Genomic DNA, 21,693 nt, shown 5'->3' with positions numbered 1-21,693 from the left:
TGGAGAGGGAACCAGGGGGGCGTCGTGGTTACAGCAATACAGTGGTACCTCGGGATACATACACTTCAGGTTACAGACTCTTCAGGTTACAGACTCCGCTAACCCGGACTCCGCTAACCTCGGGTTACAGACCGTTACAGACTGCGCTAACCTCGGGTTAAGAACTTTGCTTCAGGATGAGAACAGAAATAGTGCTTCGGCGGCGCAGCTAAAGTGGTACCTCAGGTTAAGAACAGTTTCAGGTTAAGAACGGACCTCCGGAATGACTTAAGTACTTAATTTTATTTTCAATCCTAAAAAAAGCTCAACAACTTTGGTCGGCTCTCACTTCATCAAATCTGTCCCTCTTTGAAAAAAGTTTGGGCACCCCTGCACTAGAGCAACAAGACTTTGACCCCTGCTCCTCCTCCTCTTGCACCCTCCATGCCCCCCAGATCAGCTTTGGGGGGTCATGAGAAGCCTCAGAACAGCACACAGAGGGAGGAGAATGAATAACATTCCATTTGGTAAACGTAAATGTTGGCACTTATGGAACAATCGTAATAGTGCAACATTGAAATCCATCCAAAGTCTTCACAGTAGGCTAACTTTTACTTAACCTACACCTAAGCTAGTCATGGTGGTTCATTTCAATAGGCCTACTCTGAGCAAACATTAGCTGAATACATTGCTTACCCAATGCATTGAATACCCACTGTTTTTGAGTTATGAAACCAAGAGGTTAAATGCTGGGCTTTGTTGCACACAGCTTAAAGCTTATATATTATTTAAAATTTAAAGAGACAGAGGATTATCAAAGTGAGACGATGGAAAACAAAGATCCCCCTCCTAATATTGATGAAATAGTTGGACTTGTGCAAAATAGCTTTGCTAGATTTCTTTTAAAAAATACACGAGGGAGAGCTTAATGAAACCGAAATAGGAAAATGTGAGAAATGGTATTCTATGTATGTGAAATATGACACGATGTATTTATAATAATTTTGTGTGAGTGATAGAAAGAATGAGGTGATTTACCATAATAATTTTGAATATAATATATGAAAACTTTTGTACATTATTTTATATGAAAAAGCAGGCTTGCTGCTTTTACAAAAGCCAAGAAATCTCCCCCCCCCCATTTAGCTGTGTGAAATATTAAATGGACATTGAGGCATTCAGCCTGCTGATGTGGCAAAATTAACGAAGGAGGGGAATTCAATACTCTTTGCTTACCTACTGCTTTTAGGGATGCATACTTGTTAAGCTCCTTCCCTGGCGGCTGCTGTTCATACGGATTTGTGATCTGTCCCATGCTTGGGAAGGAGTGTGGATGTGTCAGCTGTGGGAGAAGAGGCGATGTTGGCACCACGTTGTTCATCTGTGTTGCATCTGTATAAGAGAAGTAAGAGGAAGATCATCTCACCGAAAACAAATCAGACCTCTAAGGTTCAACATCAGGGAAATGTCCTGCCTGTAAGGCAATTTCAGGGGTAGGCAACACAATGTCCTCCAGGTGTGGTGGAATACAATTCCCATGAACCCCAAGCAGGGGATGATGGGAGCTGTAGTCTAGGGTCACTTAAAGGACACTGTATTACATATTTAAGGGACGCGGGTAGCGCTGTGGGTAAAACCTCAGTGCCTAGGACTTGCCGATCATCAGGTCGGCGGTTCGAATCCCCGCGGCGGGGTGCGCTCCTGTCGTTTGGTCCCAGCGCCTGCCAACCTAGCAGTTTGAAAGCACCCCCGGGTGCAAGTAGATAAATAGGGACCGCTTACTAGCGGGAAGGTAAACGGTGTTTCCGTGTGCTGCGCTGGCTCGCCAGATGCAGCTTGTCACGCTGGCCACGTGACCCGGAAGTGTCCGCGGACAGCGCTGGCCCCCAGCCTCTTAAGTGAGATGGGCGCACAACCCCAGAGTTGGACACGACTGGCCCGTACGGGCAGGGGTACCTTTACCTTTATTACATAATTAGAATTGAGTGAGCCTGTCAACGTCACTTTCTCATTTCTCCACATCATTTTGTGATATTTGCATTGCAGGGAGTTGGACTAGATGATAATAATAATAATAATATAATAATAATTTATTATTTATACCCCGCCCATCTGGCTGGGCTTCCCCAGCCATTCTGGGTGGCTTCCAACCGAATATTAAAAACAATACAGCGTCAGACATTAAAAACTTCCCTAAACAGGGCCACCTTCAGTTGTCTTTTAAAAGTAAAATAGTTGTTTATTGCCTTGACATCTGTTGGGAGGGCGTTCCACAGGGCAGGTGCCACTACCGAGAAGACCCTCTGCCTGGTTCCCTGTAACCTCACTTCTCGCAGGGAGGGAACCGCCAGAAGGCCCTTGGAGCTGGACCTCAGTGTCTGGGCTGGATGATGGGGGCGGAGACGCTCCTTGAGGTATACCGGACCAAGGCCGTTTAGGGCTTTAAAGGCCAGCACCAACACTTTGAATTGTGCTAGGAAACGTACTGGGAGCCAATGAAGATCTTTCAGATGACCCTCATGGTCTCTTCCAACTCTACAATCTATAATTCTATATTTTTCATGAAAATTCATCAGCATCTTATTGTGAATTTCTCCCAATATACACATTTTTTTTGCAAGCAAATTTTCCTAAAGTGCATACCTTGCAAAGCAGTTCTCCCAGATACAATGCGTTTTTGTGTGCTGTTTTCACCTGTATATGCATATTAACCCTTGTGAATGTATTTTTGTACACGTTACTATTGCGTTACAAATTGGAGAAATGTGAATTTTAAAAGATTCCTGTGTTCCGGTTTGCATATTATTTCACACAGTGTGAATTAAGAAAGTTTGTATTTAAATGAAAACCAAAGTAGATTTCCCCCTTTCCCATCTATATGCATATGCATTCTCACTGGGTCAGAACCCCGCCCCCCCTGCTGTTAGGAAGGCTGTGGAGGTGAGGTCACATGGGCCCCGCACAGGTTTTGAATATGTATTGCAGAAAGGGAAACCTTTGATGCTGACTGTTGTTTGGGGGCATCTTCATAGGTAAAGAAGTAACACCCCAGAAAAAGCATTGCTATTTTACTAATAAGATGAAAATGCTGTGTGGGTGTTACTGTCTGTCTGTCTGTCTGCCTGTCTATATCTATCTGTCTGTCTGTCTGTCTGTCTGTCTGTCTGTCTGTCTATCTCTATCTATCTATCTATCTATCTATCTATCTATCTATCATCTATCATCTATCATCTATCATCTATCATCTATCATCTATCATCTATCATCTATCATCTATCATCTATCATCTATCATCTATCATCTATCTATCATCATCTATCTATCATCTATCTATCATCTATCTATATCTATCTATCTATATCTATCTATCCATCTTTCCATCCAAACTGGCCATGATGGCAGCTTGCTATTCCTTTCTAAAAATGGTATAAAAATAACCCACTAAAACTAATTTCAACACAACTTAGTGCCCTTCCACACATACCACCAAAAACAAGAGAAAGTAGCTAAAAAATAGTAAAATGGGTCATCTTATTTGACATTAGAGGCCCAGAAGAATAGGATGGTTCTAACCAGAAACATAGTAAGTTTTATGAATGCGGCCGCATGCACGTGCACACACAGACACACAGACACACACACAAATTCATTAGAGTAAAACTCATCAGAATACATTAGATAAACTATTCTAATACACTTTTAAAAGAAAAACTGTTTTTCCCGTGGCTTCATTTTTATTTTTAAGCCCAGTATGCTTCATGTTTGAAGAACAATTTGAAACCAAGTCTCCTACATGAATTGGCAAGACCCTACTGGGTCCAGCCCAAGGTTTATAGCTGCTCTAACACTGCACATCTATTCATTTCTACTCAGAAGTAAGTGCCATTCAACTGAATGGGGCTGACTCCCAGGTAAATAGTTTTCGGATGGTAGGCATCTGAAGGCAGCCCTGTTTACGGAAGTTTTTAATGACTGATGTTTTAATGTATTTTTAATCTTTTGTTGGAAGCCGCCCAGAGTAGCTGGGGAAACCCAGCCAGATGGGCAGGGTATAAATAATAAATTACTACCACCACCACTATTACTACTACTAAGTCATCCCAGGGGCCATAGAATACAGTAGGTTCCTTCTCTGACAATGGAGAGGAAGATTCTTCTTCCATTGCTGCAGTATAAGTGGACTCTTAATTGCATATTGTTGGACCCAAGAGGCATCATTCAGGTGGTGAACTTCTAGGCTGTCTCTAATTGCCTCACACCCCTGGAATTTTGGCACCCTAAGTAGCTGAGTTACTTAGCTACTTAGCTAACCTACTTAGTTAACCTATCCATTCTTAAGGAAATCAGCCCTGAGTGCTCACTGGAAGGACAGAGGCTCCAATACTTTGGCCACCTCATGAGAAGAGAAGACTCCCTGGAAAAGACCCTGATGTTGGGAAAGATTGACGACACAAGGAGAAGGGGACAACAGAGGATGAGATGGTTGGACAGTGTTCTCGAAGCTACCAGCATGAGTTTGACCAAACTGCGGGAGGCAGTGGAAGACAGAAGTGCCTGGCGTGCTCTGGTCCATGGGGTCACAAAGAGTCGGACCCGACTAAACGACTAAACAACAACAACAACAAGTAGCTGAGTTGGCCTCATATAATATCCACAGTATAGCAGTTGCTTGCTCCTCTATTGCCCTATCATTGAGTTCCTTTCAGCTCAAAAAGAGGATGGGGAAACAGCCACGATACCTTTAATGTGCCTTATTACCTCTTTCCTAATATTTCAACATTAGGGCACTCCCATTGCCTTTTAATGCTGTCGCTCAACAAAGTGGCTGAGAACCATCTATCACTTGTAACAGCCGTGGCATGGCTAGCTCCAATCTAAATCACAGCACAAATCACGCAGCAGTGCCTGTTTTCTGCTTACTCCCTACAGAGGAGCCAGAAAGCTGAACTCGTGTGGCAGGCTAGTTAACTCCCCACAACATCAAATTCAGGGTTAGAATGTTCAAGTCCAAGTGGGAACAATCTTATTCATGCAGAGTGAATTGTTCCCTTCCCGGGAATCTGGCGGTGGCCTCAATGGCTCTGCAAAGGAAGCCAGGATTTTGAGGGACTCTTGCCACATGGTTTTCTGCAAATGGCTAATGGAGCAGAGTAGATCAGCGGGGGCACCCAGGGGAAAACATTAAAAAAACAACCACTCTGCCAATACCAAAGGAAATCGCTTGAAAGTCTGAATGCCAATCTCAATTAATAGGGTAAGCAATTCTGAAGAGTGGATGGAGAAATTGGGTGAAATTTCAGGGGGGTGGGGGCTTATAATAGATGACTTGAAGATGGACCTGAAATTCAGGAGAGTGAAATTTTAGAACCATGGGTGTCATCTCTTGGGTATCACTTGAGTGTCACAAAATCTGTCTTGCATCTGTATCTTTGGCAAGGAGCCTGATCTCTCTTGCAGCTGTTCTATGCCTTTTCAATCCAACTCCTTATTTAGACCCAGTGGCATGCGGTCAGTGGACTAGGGGGACCAGGCTAGTCCCCTAAATGTTCCCGGTAAATTAGAGTATGAAAGTATTAAAGCCTAGCGCCTCCTTCCCAAAACCTGGGAAGCTTCTGCCTAGGCTAGGGAGGGAGGCGTGGTGCTCCAACAGCCCTCCTGCCACCTTCCCAAAGCCCGCCTGGCAGGCATAATGCTCCTTCTGCCCAGCCTACGGAGGGAGGCATGATGCTCACCTGTGGGATGTCATCATGTGCCCCCCAATCACCACCACGAGCTGGTGCCTCTGGTTCTAACTGCTCCCCTACAAAATATTTCACCACACGCCACTGTTCAAAACTGGACTAGACCTGTAACAGACAAAGCTCTAGCCACCCACCCTCACTATAATGGGGAACCTGAAAATAGTTGTTCTCCCTTCCCATTTACAGAGAAGTGGATGGAATTTGCAGGTCTGATCCAGCAAGGCTCTTGTTCCATTTTTATGTTCTTATGCTATTGTTATAGGTCTTGGGTGCTGGGGTTTGCAGGTGCAAGTCATACATAATTCTTAGAATTAGTACAAGTTAGAATGAATCAAGGTTTGATGAAACTGTGCCAAACATGGAAATTCCTAGGTTCCACTTATGCTAAGGAGCCAGAGGGCTAGCTGAGTGTAAGTCATTAAGGAGCAAAACAGAGTAATGGCCCATCAAGGGAACCATCAAGAGAGAGTGAAGACTGCCAGACAAGGAGAGGTGGGGCTCCTCTTCCAGCTGTGAGCTAGTGGGCAGAGACCAAAGAGGATTTAAATGACAAGCAAACAGGAGGGAAATATCAGTTTTGCAAGTAGTTTGGCAAGCAGAGAGGGGTGGGCGGGCAGAACACCATGTCAGCTGAGGAAGACAGGCTAGAACAAAGAGACAGAGAGAGGATGGAGGGTTTTTCTGTCTTTAGACCTAAGCCTGCTAAGCCTATGGAAGAAGTAAGAGCCCCTCTTGAAATGTGATGTGTGTAAATAAAACCGTCTATTATAAAGACACCACAGTCTCTGCTGTGCCTCATTGTCCCAAAAGGGGACACAGACCTTGATAAGCGCAACTGCAACGCTGTGGAGATTGGGGTGGCATGCAACATTATGTTCTTGTTAAATTTTTAGGGCAGGTTACTGACCTTTACATCTAGAGGCTGACTAGCAGCCTATGAGTTAAAGAAGTGAAATCTCCAGTTGGAGAATGTATGCCTCTTGTATGTCACAAAGATCCATTGCATTGTTTAAACTGATTTTTGATCATGTTTTTCTTTTTCTCTTTTAGTATCATTCGTTTATTGAATTCATATCCCACCTTCCCTTCCAAAGGAGTCACATCCTCAATATATAAAAAAAATTATAAAACAGTTAAAACATCTAAAAAGAGTTTCAGTTATTCCCCCCCCAACCCCAACCCCCACAACAACACCCAGTTTCAGTTAAAAACATCGTCTCATCCAGTGATACCAGGGTTATATTTGTGGTAACCTGCCCTGGGATCCTAAGAGGAAGGGTAAGAAATCCTATAATGACAAATGTTGGCAGAAGATTTGGGGGACTGTCTCCCTTGATGGCACTACTTCCTCAGTGCTGTAGGCAAATTGCTTTCCTTGGATCTCTGGGAACAACCCAGACCACTACCCAGGGGAAGAGGGCATGGCCAGGGCTGAAACCACATTGGGGGGTAGGTGTCGCCCCTCCAGTGGGCCCACAGCACCCCCTGCTGCCTGCTGCAAAGCTTATCATGAAGGAGAGAGCATGTATATGCAGAGAAAAGTTCTTCTCTCTCTCTCTCTCTCTCTCTCTCTCTCTCTCTCCCCCTCTCTCATAACAACTAGAACTTCCAACAACCAACGAAGCTGCATGTTGGAAGATACAGGACAGACAAAACAAAGTTCTTCTTCATGCACCACATAGTTGAACCATGGAACGTGCTCCCACAGGAGGCAAAGAAGGCCACCAATTTTGATAGGCTTAGAAGAAGATCAGACAAATTCGTGGAGGATAATGGCTACCAGCCACAATCTGTCTAGCCACCTCTGCTGTCAGGGGCAATATTCTCCTGAATGCCAGTTGCTGGAATCACAAGTGGGAAGAATAATGTTGCCCTCAGTCCCTGCTTGCCCGATTCCCGTAGGCATTTGATTGGCCCCTATGAGAGCCAGATGCTGGATTACAGGGCCATTGGCTTGATCCAGTAGGGCTGTCTTCTGATGTTCTTACCTGGTAGACCAGTGTTCAAGTCTGCATGAAGCTCGCTGGGTGACCTTCCCCCCTCAGCCTAATCTACCTCACAGGGTTGTGGTTGGGATTAAATGAGGTGAGATGGTAGGAGAACCGTGTAGACCACCTTGAGCTCCTTGGAGAAAAGGTTGGGATATAAATGCAGATAAATAATGAAGAAATGAATGCTCAAAGCTCTTGGCGGTAGCTGCACCTTGCGGCAAGGACTTCCATGAGCAGAGAAGAAATTTAAAACAGAGCAGAACTAATGCTCAGCGAGCATTGAAAGAGTCTTCTAATATGGCAGGTGAAATCATACATAATTGAAAAGTAAAAAGGGGGGGAGGAACGAGGAGAAAAGATCTTTCTCTCGCTGACACTTTGCTCTTCACACTGAAGATATTCTCTCTCCCCCCCTCCACCCCACCACCTCAGATAAGAGATAAGCTCAAGGGTGAGCTTTGTTACCATTTTGACCGCAGCAGCCCTTCTTTTTACCCATCAGCCTTCAACCTCAAAGGCAGTCAAGATGCTGCGGGTGTCTCAACCTGATGTTATTTTAAGAACCTATTTCTCTGGAGCTTCCGCAGTGATCAATAAGGACTGTATCTAGACGGGGATGTCTTGTCGTGATGATGACCCACTTCTATTTTGGGTTGCGAGGGAGGCCTTCTGATGAAGTGAGACTATTTCACTAGCAAAAGGACGCGAGGGCAGGGGGGGAAACCCATACCTTTCAGCATATGGAAACGAGAGTGGCAGAAAAATTAACGGAGTGTGAAACATTTTCTATTATTATTTGTAAGTGTCCCCAGTGTCGGATAGGGCTGCTGATGCTGCAACAGAGACAGGGAACTTAATTTCAGTCAGAGAACAGTAAGAACTTGATCTTTGAGTGTGGCAGCACCTACTCTTCGGAACTCCCTGCCTGTTGATATCAGGCCAGTTCCTTCACTGTACTGTTCTGCACCTGCTAAAAACATTTTTGTTTAGACAAGCCTATCCAGATATTTAGCATGTTGATATGTGTTTTGATCTACTGTTTTTGTTTTATTGTTGATTTGCATTTTTCAATGTTTTAAATTATTGTTGTTATTTGTTTTCATTGATTTTACTGGTTTAGCTTTTTGCAAACCATTCTGAGGTTGTTGGGTTTTATAGTAGTAGTAGTAATAATTAATAATAATAATAATAATAATAATTTATTTGTACCCCATCTGACTGGGTTGCCTCAGCCACTCTGGGTGGCTTCCAACATATATAAAAACATAATAAAAGATTAAACATTAAAAAGCTTTTTACAATCAAGTGTTGTAAAATTTAATAAAATAAATAGATCATAAGCTGTGTTCCCACATGACGGTGGTGAGTAGGACTGGATGGAGAAGTGGGCATGACCAAAGATGAAAGAGGGCAGAGTTAAGGATAAGACTCTGACCTTTGTACCATAGGTTACATTCGAGCCACACTTAAGCCAGAGGTGTCTACACACCCACCCACCCACCCACCCACCCACCCACACCACTCCATCACCCATTCACAATTAAATATCACAATTCACAATGACCACACTTCAAACACACTCATAACTCAAGGAAGGCATGGAACAGAAGCTGAGAAGGGATGGTGGCCACCTAAGGAGAGTCCTGAAAACCAGACAGAGAGGTTCTACATATTGTCTTCATCTGTACTAGTGGTAGTCACTAGTAGGGCTGTGGACGACATTGACAGTAGCCAGAATGGGCCAGAAGGACACTGGAGGATAGATTCCCTACTGAGGGCATCCTTGGCAAAGGACAAAGCATAAAGGCTATCAAATATTCATACAGACAACTCAAGGTCTGACCAGCGATCCACCAGCCGTGGCACCACAACTAAGAAGGCCCTGCCTCATACACATGCCAATCTAATGGACCTTAAATGATGGAGCCTCAGCAAGGGGCCCCTCAGAAGCCCATCTTAGAGCTCAGTTTGGTTCATACAAGTGCAGGTGAGTCTTCAAAAAGACCTGCATTGTTACCTACCAAAGTCCAGCCCTGAAAATAGTCATTCGGTCAGTCTACATGATGACCTGGGTTACGTGACAGAAGCATCCTGGACAATCTCTCTCCCTGGCACTTCCTTCAAATGCCCATGAACATCTCTACGAAGCTACCTAAGCCATTCATGTATCAAGCCTGCACGTGGGGTTCCCCTCCCCCCTTTAAGTCGCTTTGGGATTTGCAAATATTTTTGATCAGCCAGTTCATTTCACAAATCCTCTCCAACATTAGTCACACACTCCTTTGCTGCTGGCAGGGATTTGCCTGCTTTCAGCAGCGCGTTTGTGTTTTCCACCGTGCGGAGGTGATTTGTAATGCAAAAGTCAACAGGAACACGGGAAAACATAGAGCAGAGGGCAGGAAACAAACCCAAGAAAGAGGAGATGGAGTGGGAAAACGTTACATGCTCTGAGCTACAGCTCGAGACTCAAACAACAGCCCTGCATCTTCTTCAATGTTGTCGTCTGCTCTAAACAGCCCTTCCTCCCATATGAGCCCAGGGCAGTTTACAAGGATTATGTACAGCCTCTTCCATCGAAGACTTTTGCATTACAAACCTGTGCCACACATGTCAGCAATTCAGGTGCCCACAGTAATAGGGCATCGCTGTGTTAAATCTCGACTAGGAATGGGTCCCCTCATTCAGCAGCAGTGACATATGGTTTTCAGGGAAACTGAAATGCAGAATGCGGACGAAACACTCCTGTCCCCAGAGTTTCTAATTGTTTGCCATGTTTTACAGTGCTCAGGTCATAGCATACCAAGTAAATACAAACGCATACACAATACATGTTCACTTCTAGGCAGAGTTCACCTTCGCTCAATATGCACACAGATTTAGAATGAGCTACAGAAACACGTATAATTTTAGAAATCTAAGCAGAAGCAAAGCATTTTGCAGCACCAGAGTAGCTTTTCCTTTTCAGCTGGCAAGTTAAGTTGCTGTGGCAAAAAAGGTGACCAATAAATTTAATAATACTAATAATTAACAATACTAATACAGTTGTACCTCAGGTTACATATGCTTCAGGTTACATACACTTCAGGTTACAGACTCCGCTAACCCAGAAATAGTACCTCGGGTTAAGAACTTTGCTTCAGGATGAGAACAGAAATCGTGCTCCGGCGGCGCGGCAGCAGCAGGAGGCCCCATTAGCTAAAGTGGTGCTTCAGGTTAAGAACCGTTTCAGGTTAAGAACGGACCTCCGGAATGAATTAAGTACTTAACCCGAGGTACCACTGTAATCAGTGCTGTTTTTATAGAAAAAGAGGTGCTGGAACTCACCATGAACACCTCCCTTGCTCTCTTATAATGGCAACAGTGCCCGCCTGAGAGGTGCAGGGACTGAGTTCTGGCGAGTTCCGGCTGAAAAAAATGCCCTGCTAATAATTATTGTGATTACTTTGTAGTCTACTTTATCTAGAAGGCCATGCAGGGGCATAAAAACATGATTGGGGGGAAGCTGTTTCTCCAGATGCTGTTGGATTCCAATTCCCCCATCCCCAATGGTAAAGGATGATGAGGGCTAGTTCATGAGTCCCGTGAAGATGTCTTGGCAGGGCTGGTCAGAAGGGAAGGAAGAATGGGCTGACAGGAACTGGAAAAGGGGAGATAGCCACCATTTTTCAGCCTCACGCAGTGGGCAGTCTTGTGCCAATATGAGCTGCCTGGGACACTGCTTTCAAGCACAAATTAAAGGAGCAAATATCTACTGCGTACAATGTTTTTACATGAACCAAAACAACCTGCAGAACCTTTCGTTCTTCAGATAAGAGGAAATCTACCCAGAAGGCAGATAAATGTGAACCAAATGTGAACCAAATTGCCAATTAGGAGATCACCCAGGCCTGGCAAAACCCAATCATCTAATGGATGTATTCTACCGCTCAGTGATAAGGGCTTTAAAGACCCATTCACCCCTTCCCCCAGCCAGCCTGTTTTGCATTCCTTATTATTTTCATAGCGGTATGAATGCCCTTTGCAGAATTGCTCCTTTGACAACTAAACAGAGGCACAAAGGGCAGTTTTGCAATTTTTAAATGTATTCTTCTGTCCCGTGGCTAGAGGCTGAGTAGAGGACCTGACCTTTTGGATGATAAATGGAGAAAATCAGACACATAGATTAGTAATAATGTTGTCGGGGATGTATTCATTTAAAAGCATAGCCTCTTTTTGCATGGTATTATTGGTTCTTGTCAAAGCATGGGATTTCCTCAAGGAATTATACACATTCACACTGGGGCAGTAAAAAGTCCTGGATTTTGCACTGCCTGCTCCTGTGCTTGCAAAGTTTGAGTGCTGTTTACAAGCTGTGTTGCTCAATCCCCTATAAAATAGTGTGGAATCAGAGTGTCACCCATGCAACTAAAGGACTTGAAGCATTGGTCAAAACTCTCATCTCTCACCTTCCTATCCATATTGGTAAGTAAGAAACTAAGATATACTGATTGGTCCTGTCTACACCAGGCTTTCTCAAACTCGGCCCTCCAGATGTTTTTGGCCTACAACTCCCATGATCCCTAGTTAGCAGGATCAGTGGTCAGGGATGATGGGAACTGTAGTCTCAAAACATCTGGAGGGCCAAGTTTGAGGAAGCCTGGTCTACACTGACTGGAGGTGGCTTTCCAAGTTATGAGTATCTACACTTCTGACATGTGTTGCCATACGCCCGGGTTTTCCTAGGTATTTTGCCGATTTACGGAAATTCCACCCGGATACTATTTCCAGCAGCCAAATCCCAGCTATGCCTGGGAAATTCCAGACGTATGGCAGCCCTACCCCTGCCTGATGTCAATAGGCAAGGAGTTCCAATGTGCAGTGTTGCCATACCAGTACCTGATCTACTGGTGAGTGTTAATGCTCTCTTATATTTTGATGTGAGCTGTTAATTGCTGATTTCTAAGTGGCTTTTTGTTCATTTAGTGCAGTAGTATTATACTTTTTATAAAGTATCATGATTGGACTACTGCATTTAGATGACTTTGTGTTGTTGTTTTTTAATGTGAACTGCTTTGGGCACAGATGTATTTGTGGAAAGTGCAGTATATAAATAAAATTGACTATGACTAAATTAGCACATGGACATTTTATCATTTTATGCAAGCCAGCATCCTCCTTGATCCTCTTCCTTTTTTTGGTGGTATGTCAGTGGCTGCTCTGTCAGATGTTCTTATCTTCCTCAGACAATAAGGAAAGCTGGTGAACCTCCTTCTCTACACATTGAATGCTGCCTCTGCTGGATTCAAGAGGTCAGGGAGTGAAGGAGGCCTTAGACTAGGTGTGGTGAACCTTTGGCTCTCCAGATGTTGCAGCTCCTGCCATCTCTGACCATTGTCCATGCTTGCTGGGGCTGATGGGAGTTGTAGTTCAGCAACATCTGGAAGACCACAGGCTCCCCATACCTGCTTTACTGCCTTCAGTGAGACCTCCACTTCACTGTTCTTGTCACAGTGCCACCTGGCTACACCACCTGTTCTTATGACCTAATCCAGGCACAGGCAAACTTGGCCTTCCAGATACTTTGGGACTACAACTCCCATCATCCCTAGCTAGCAGGACCAGTGGTCAGGGATGATGGGAATTGTAGTCTCAAAACATCTGGAGGGCTGAGTTTGCCTATAACTGACCTAATCACATCATGAGGAGTATGGTGGGATATGCATTTATAACTGGGATCGGGGAGAAATGAATTACTCGTGTGTGTTTCTGTGTTTGTGTTTGTACAGAGAGAGTTCAGTTTGCTGAGGCTTCTTTTGAATTGAGCCGAGGAGAATTTGCTCATCAATAATTGCCTCACAAATTCATACATAGAAAGATTTCCAGCCTTTCTGGCACGGCTTCTTTGGGTAGCCGGAATGTAAAAGTGGTGAATAATTCAACATTCCACTGACCTTTATGATTTTTCTCTTCATATAAGGAGGAAATGTGCTCCCACTGAACACAAGGCCAGCAGGCTTTTCTCCTTCAGTTGGAGCATGTTAACCAGGAACGGTGGGAGGGAAAAGATTGGCTTGGTTTCTTGGGGTAAACATGTGTTTATTATTTATTATCATTTCAGTTCTGTCCCACCTTTCCTTCAAGGAAATCAAGGCAACGTATGTGGTTCTGCTTCCCACTTTTTATCTTCACAACAACCCTCTGAGGTAGACCGTGACTGGCCCTAGATCGGCAAGTGAGCTTTGTGGCTCAAGTAGGGATTTGAACCCTGGTCTACCTGGGTGCTAGTCCAGTGCTCTAACCATTGCACCACAGGGGCTCTTGGGCAAATCTGCACTCAAGACTGCCTTCTTTAAAGTTTACAAGTGTCTATAGGGGATGCTGAGGTAAGGATCATTCCCTATACCCCCTTAGGCTGTGTTCTTCATGCAAATAATCCAGCAAGAGCTGCTAATTGCTTTCTGTGTGAAAACTTACAAGTACTCATATGTTTTAGATGCAGAAGTAAGTCTGATAAAGCAGCCTGCAGTTTAGTGGGAGATGCCTCCAATCCAAAACTCTGGGCCTAGGTTCAATTTCCAGTATATCCAGGTAGGTCTGAGGGTGACTCCTACCTGGAATGCTGGGCATCAGGGCAAGATGGACCAATTGTCTGACTTGGTATAAGCAGCTTCCTATGTCACAAACACACACACACACACACACACACACACACACACACACACTCATATTCATTTCATTTGTTTATTATATTTCTATGCTGCTTTTCACCCATATGCGTCACAAAGCAGCTTACATACAATTAAAAATAACATAATAATAATGACATAGGACTCGTTTAGATTGGTAAAGAAAAAGTGTGTGTATGCGATATAACAATGTGACACCAGGTGGCGATGTGGAGTTCTGTCTCTCCCTACCAGATTTCCCTGTATGAGTTTACAATGCTTTTAACTAAATCGCTCCTTTGATGTGTCTAGGTCCAGCCATAGTAGAACATCACAATTGCAACATAAATTATATAAAATAATTAACAAATCACCAATAAAACAACTACCTTCTATAAAACACGCTTAACAAAACAACTTAAAAACAGGTTGAACAGCACAACCACAAGAATAGTCATAACAACAACAACAACAACAACAACAACAACAACAACAACAACAACAACAACAAATTTTAATTTGTACCCCGCCCTCCCCAGCTAGAGCAGGGCTCAGAGCGGCCAACAGCATATAAATAATACAATATGCATAAAAATAAGCAATCAATCGATTAAAATGCATCTCAAAAATTAATTCAAATCAATTAAAAGCAAAATTAAAACTGGACAAATGACAGTCCTCAGGTTAAAATTGAAAGTGGTTAATACTTGTCAGAACCAACTGTTTCCACTGATATCATAAGGACCTGTGAGTGGGCAAGGAAACCTTCTTCATGCTTGTTCTTATACAAAGAGAAAACGAGTCAGACTGAACCCTGACCAAAGGCCTGGCGGGAGGATGTCAAATCTTGCAGGGCCCTGGTCTCTTGTGAGAGAGCATTTCACCAGGCCAGGGCCACGGCCGAAAAGGCCCTGGCTCTGGTCGAGGCCAGTCTAATATATAATATATAAAACCCACAAAGCATTACAGCACTCATAATGCACAAAACAATATTAACCACATTAACAAATGAAGCCAAAAGCAAACCAAAAGCAAACTGAATTCACACACATGCACAGCATAGTTGGAAGCTGCTTCAAGCTGTGTGTGTCCCTTAACAGCAAAAATGGTTGTAAAAATCCAATTCTCTTAGTTAAACTGGAATTCAATAGGTGTGGAAGGCAGTGCAAACATCCACAGCTCTAAATAAATGGTAAGAGGAGGAAGACTCCACGCACCCCCTGACACAAAATGACCATCATTTTAATGAGGTTTCTCCCAAATAATCCTGGGAGCTGTAGTTTACCCTCACAGAATTACAAATTCTTGCACCCTTAGTGAACTACAGTTCCCAGGTTTCTTTGCAGGAAATCATGTGCTTTAAATGTGTGGTGTAGACCTGCAGTCATTCAACAAATCCAACACACACACACACACACACACACACACACACACATATGGACCGTTTTTGTTTTGGAAAGTGAAGGGGAAATGCACTGAAATGCATGGGATGAACAAATGATTAATGGGGAACATGTAAATACCCCACAAACATTGTGCTATAGCCAGCCCATAAACAGTTCAGAATGAATGCTCAGTAAAGAAAGGGCGCGATCTAAGCAAAACGTAAGCTTTGTGCAAGCAATTCAGGATGAATGTTCAATAAGCCGGTTGTATAGTGGAGGGCAGAGCACTTTAATTCACTTTAATTGTGCAAGGCTGAGTTTATGGTATTTATTAAACTTGTAGACCATCCTTCATCTGAAGATCACAGGGCACTTCACAACAAAATAAGAACACAATAATATATATATATATATATATGCAGGTTTTGGTGTCTTCGGGTGTCTTCCCGTGTAAGAGTTGGGGTGTCTAGGCGACGTTTCGACGAGGTCTCACTCGTCATCTTCAGGCTGGTGCTTACGGCTTCTTGTTACTGGAACAGAGCTCTGTTCCAGTAACAAGAAGCCGTAAGCACCAGCCTGAAGATGACGAGTGAGACCTCGTCGAAACGTCGCCTAGACACCCCAACTCTTACACGGGAAGACACCCGAAGACACCAAAACCTGCATTCCTGTACCCGTGAAAATCTACGAAAGCATATATATATATATATATATATATATATATATATATATATATATATATATATAATATAACACAAAACAAACCAATAATCTCCCTCCTACAAACACATTTAAAAGGTCACAGAATGTACTTTTGCTTTATTTAAGATCTCTCCTGCAAAATAAAGAACAGACTGGAGGCAACCTTAGAAAGTTTATCACCCTTTCTACTTAACAGTGGTCCCTTGTGCACAAAGCTTGCTGCTGATAACCTCGGTGAAGATGAATATCGTTCAGATGTCGATGCAATTAGTAACTAAGCCAAATGCCCTCATATTATGTAAATACCGAAAACAGCATCATTTGAGGTGGCATGAGAACTGCAGGTGACAGATTACTTCCCTGTCCTTTTCATCTGTCAAGTCAGACTAGCCTGGTAGTTAACATATTTTACCATAATATTAAAGGCAGTTTAGCATTAGGAAGTCATTAAATAAAATAAAAAAAAACATTTCTCAGAGGTATTAATTAGGGAAATGTTGCTTTATGCTCATAAACGCTTTATGTTTTCCCGACTAAGGGGGTCATTTTCATAAATAATTTGAAATGTTTGCAGTTCTGATGGCAAAGAACAGGAACTTTAAAGGCCTGGAGGGAGAAGCAAGGAAGGGAGAAGAATGCTGAAGGGCAAATCAGCAACGTGGCCCAGTGCTAGCAGAACAACTGCTTAAAAATGGCGGATAAAGACAGGAATGTAGGCATGCCACCATATACCAATATTTCTCCATCGATCCCAGGGGTGTGGAAGAGTTTCACATTCCCTTCTGGGCAATCTTCTGGAAGCCATATTGCTGAGGCTGATGAGAGTTTTGGGCCAACTACACACAGAACCATAGAATTCAACCCCATGCAATGCAGGAATATGTAGCTTTTGCATATGGGGATCAAACTTGTGACCTTGGTGTTATCAGCACCATGCTCTAACCAAGTGAGCTGGAGGGAGCCATGCTGGCCTCACTGACTACATAAGGCAACTCTCACGTAGCCTCAGACTTATCATTGGATCAGGCTGGTCTAACGATAATCTCAAAAGGAAGTTAGAACTGGCCTGAACCACCTTTCCCGCCGATCAGAAGGTCAGCGGTTCGAATCCTCGCAACGGGGTGAGCTCCCGTTGCTCGGTCCCTGCTCCTGCCAACCTAGCAGTTCGAAAGCACGGCAAAGTGCAAGTAGATCAATAGGTACCACTCTGGCAGGAAGGTGAATGCCGTTTCCGTGCGCTGCTCTGGTTTGCCAGAAGCGGCTTAGTCATGCTGGCCACATGACCCAGAAGCTGTACGCCGGCTCCCTTGGCCAATAAAGCGAGATGAGCGCCGCAACCCCAGAGTCGGCCATGACTGGACCTAATGGTCAGGGGTCCCTTTACCTTTACCTTTCCCAAACCTGGTGCTCCCCAGACGAGTGGAAGAACAGATCCCAATACTGCCATACCTCGGGTTAAAGTCACTTCAGGTTGAGCGTTTTCAGGTTACGCTCCGCGGTGACCCGGAGGTAACGGAACAGGTTACTTCTGGGTTTCGCCGCTCGCGCAGACGCTCAAAATGATGTCATGCACATGTGTAGAAGCGGTGAATTGCGACCCGTGCGCGAGCAGATGCTGGTTGCGTTCTGCTCAGGATGCGAATGGTTCTCCAGAACTGATCCTGTTCGCATCAAGAGGTACCACTGTTGCCAGTGTGATGTAGTAGTTAGTGTGTTGGGCTAGGACCAGGGTTCAAATCCCCACTCGGCCATTGAATTCATTGGGTGTTCTTGAGCCAAACACAGCCTCTCAGCTTAACTACGTCACCAGGTTGTTGTTAGGATAAATGGGGATGGGGTGGGGCATATACACCACATCAAGCTCCTTGGGAGAAAGGCAAGATATAAATGAATGAATGACCATTCATCATGCTGGCTGAGATTGATAGTCCAAAACATAGAATCAAAGAATTGTGGGGCTGGAAGGGGTTCCAAGGATAATCTACTCCACCCCCCAGCAACACAGGAGTCACAGCTAAAGAATCCTAGATAGATGGTCACCCAACCTAAAACCTCCAATGAAGGAAAGTCCCCCACCTTCCAAGGTAGTCCCTTACACTGTTGAACAGTTGAATGGCCTCGGTCGAGTATACCTGAAGGAGCGTCTCCACCTCCACCCTTCAGCCCAGACACTGAGGTCCAGTGCCGAGGGCCTTCTGACAGTTCCCTCACTGCGAGACGCCAAGTTACAGGGAACCAGGCAGAGGGCCTTCTCGGCAGTGGCACCCGCCCTGTGGAACACCCTCCCACCAGATGTCAAAGAGAAAAACAACTACCAGACTTTTAGAAGACATCTGAAGGCAGCCCTGTTTATGGAAGCTTTTAATGTTTAATAGGTTATTGTATTTTAATATTCTGTTGGAAGCCGCCCAGAGTGGCTGGGGAAACCCAGCCAGATGGGCGGGGTATAAATAATAAATGATATTATTATTATTATCATCAGAAAATCTTTCCTAATGTTTGGTCAAAATCTTCTCAGTCTTCTCTTCTTCAGGCTAAGCCTACACAACACCCTCAACTGTTCTTCATAAGGCTTGACTTCCAAACCCTTTATCATCTTGGTCTCCCTCCTCTGTACAGGGCATGAAATTGGGGAAGTCTGCTGTGAGGTGTCAGGCAACAGTAGTCTTTTTTGTGGAGATAGAATAACTTCTCCAAATCGCAATAGTACATTTCTGATCTCTTGTGACATCAATTGTTAGACTAGCAGCAAATATCCGTGTATATCATTAGCACAGGTCCACAAATGAAAAGTGGTGGATTAACACAGAAACAAAAAATATATATTGTAGTTTAATGATTCAGCAACAGTGACTTTTTAAAAGCAAGAAGCAGCTCTTTTAGCAGCTCAACAATGCATTCCCCACCACTAAATGATCATAGTAAGGGAAATTAGGCTGCATTCCTATGTTCACTTTCCAGGAGGTAAGCCGCATTGAATGTGATGGGTCATGAGACAAGGTTACTGAGATCCACATTACATAGAAGTGCAAAAATGGAAGGTGTGGGGTCTTCCTAACATAGGACTTCTTCCTAGGTTGGAAAAGCAATCCTAAATACAGGAAGCCAGTGGGATTTATGCCAGATTAATGTAAACTGGTGTAAATTACCCTCTTCCAGGAGCAAGGCTGCTGTAAACTGAGCTGGACAGAACCTGATAGAGGGAATACAAACCTCAGGTGGGCTTGACCAAGAGGGTAAATGGAGTGGGAAGGCAGCAGGAAGGTCAGTGAGCTGTAAACTCACTAGCAGAACCAATCTGGCACTGTTGCTGGTGTGCTCCGAACCAACTTTGCCCCTTCTCCTGTTAAGCAACAGCAACCTGCCTGCCAGGAAGACAACATCCTGTCTCTTCCCCAGTTGGTGAACCACATCTGCGAGCTATGAAGGTGTCTCCCATTGACATTTTGAAAAGCTCAGTAAGCCCTCTGATACAGCTCAAAAATTAATATTAGTAATAAGGAACAGAAAGAAGCTTAGCCCAGTAATGAACATCTGATATGTTTACACTCTTCCTTAAAAACAATACAGAAACAAATCACACATACACAGACCAGAAGCAATTTATCTGTTCATGGAGAGAACCAATACCAGCTTAAATAAAAGCAGTTGTTTATTTGTGAAAAGGTGGTGGAGTAAAGGTGAAGGATGGAAATTTAAGGGAAATCATTGGCATCAACAAGCCAACTTAGACATGTTGGAGTTGCATATTAGAGATATATTTGTCTGCAGAAAACACTGGCTGTTGTGACTGGAATGTAGGGCAGTTTAGAAAGGGGAGAGTTATGGATGTTGCTCCGCCCACTTTTGCTTCTGGCTCCTCCTACACTGGCATGTGGTTCTTGGAAGGCTTTCCACAATAGGCTATGGTAGGGCTGTGCACTTGGTCCCCTTATCTGATTTAGGGAATAATATGTTGCTTTAGTGGGGCCTAGATCCAACTAGATCCTGGACCATAAAGAAGGCTGATCGCCAAAGAATTGATGCTTTTGAATTATGGTGCTGGAGGAGACTCTTGAGAGTCCCATGGACTGCAAGAAGATCAAACCTATCCATTCTTAAGGAAATCAGCCCTGAGTGCTCACTGGAAGGACAGATTGTGAAGCTGAGGCTCCAATACTTTGGCCACCTCATGAGAAGAGAAGACTCCCTGGAAAATACCCTGATGTTGGGAAAGATGGAGGGCACAAGGAGAAGGGGACGACAGAGGATGAGATGGTTGGACAGTGTTCTCGAAGTTACAAACATGAGTCTGACCAAACCATGGGAGGCAGCGGAAGACAGGAGTGCCTGGCGTGTTCTGACCCCATGGGGTCATGAAGAGTCGGACACAACTAAACGACTAAACAACAAGATCCAACTCAGCATAATCTGGGACTGACCTGACACAACCTAGATTTGGTCTGACTACTGACACAGGAGCATTGCAGAGTGTTCAGTGATGGTCCTAATTAAACATGTTGTCTGGGGGGGGGGTGGAAGAAAGAGGGAAGAAAGAGAGGGACACAGAACACCTGCCCATCTCCTTCTCCTCCCCTCTCCTTGGAAGCCCCAGATCCCTCTCAGTGGACCTGACACAACCTGAGTTGACCCAGGGCTGCCTCAACCCATCTGGCTGAACCCCAAATTGAGCAAATCAGCCCAAGTCAACCCAAGATCCAGGATTCAGCCATTTCCAGTGCACAGCCCTAGAATTAGGCTCTCTGAAGAAGGGTCCCTGGTCCCTGAAGGGAAAATATACCAGTGCTCAAAATCACAATATTATTCCTCATATATTTCTGAAAAGCATCAGCGGCCTAGCAAGGAGTGCCTTTTTTCAAACATGAAACTGGCTCTCAGTTACAGTTTTGGACTTGCTAAATCAGCTTAATGGGGTATAATGATATTAGCAACATTAGCAATCAGACGTTCAAAAGGGTGTGTGTGTGTGTGTTTTAAAGACTCTCCATGAAATGCAGAGCTAATGCATATCGCAGGAACAATTTCCGTGCAAAAACAAAAAAAGCAGGGGAATGCAAAACGATGCACTCTTGACAATGTTTCTGGATGATCCATGCTCCTGGATGAGAGGAGCATTTAAATAAATGTGTGCTCGTGATTGAGGAGTTCTCTTCCCACTCTCTCATTTCACTTATGCAAATTGAATATTGGCTACTTAAGGAAAGGCATGAAGTGAGAGGCACAATCTTTAAAAGAACATTTGTATAATGGG

General features: G+C 44.1%; 1 protein-coding gene across 1 annotated transcript in view; it reads right to left on the bottom strand.

Annotated features, from left to right (window-relative positions):
* Positions 1 to 21,693, bottom strand: part of SHISA9 (shisa family member 9) — a 223,424-nt gene that overhangs the window by 22,332 nt on the left and 179,399 nt on the right. Inside the window, exon 3 of the mRNA XM_083474456.1 lies at positions 1,216 to 1,371. Within this exon, the coding sequence (XP_083330582.1) occupies positions 1,216 to 1,371 (156 nt within the window). The remainder of the gene's footprint in view (positions 1 to 1,215; positions 1,372 to 21,693) is intronic.

This window comes from Podarcis liolepis (assembly GCF_965112155.1).
Source record: "Podarcis liolepis genome assembly, chromosome: 14".
In the NCBI taxonomy this organism is placed as follows: Eukaryota; Metazoa; Chordata; class Lepidosauria; order Squamata; family Lacertidae; genus Podarcis; species Podarcis liolepis.
This window is presented reverse-complemented; position numbering and strand designations above follow the sequence as displayed.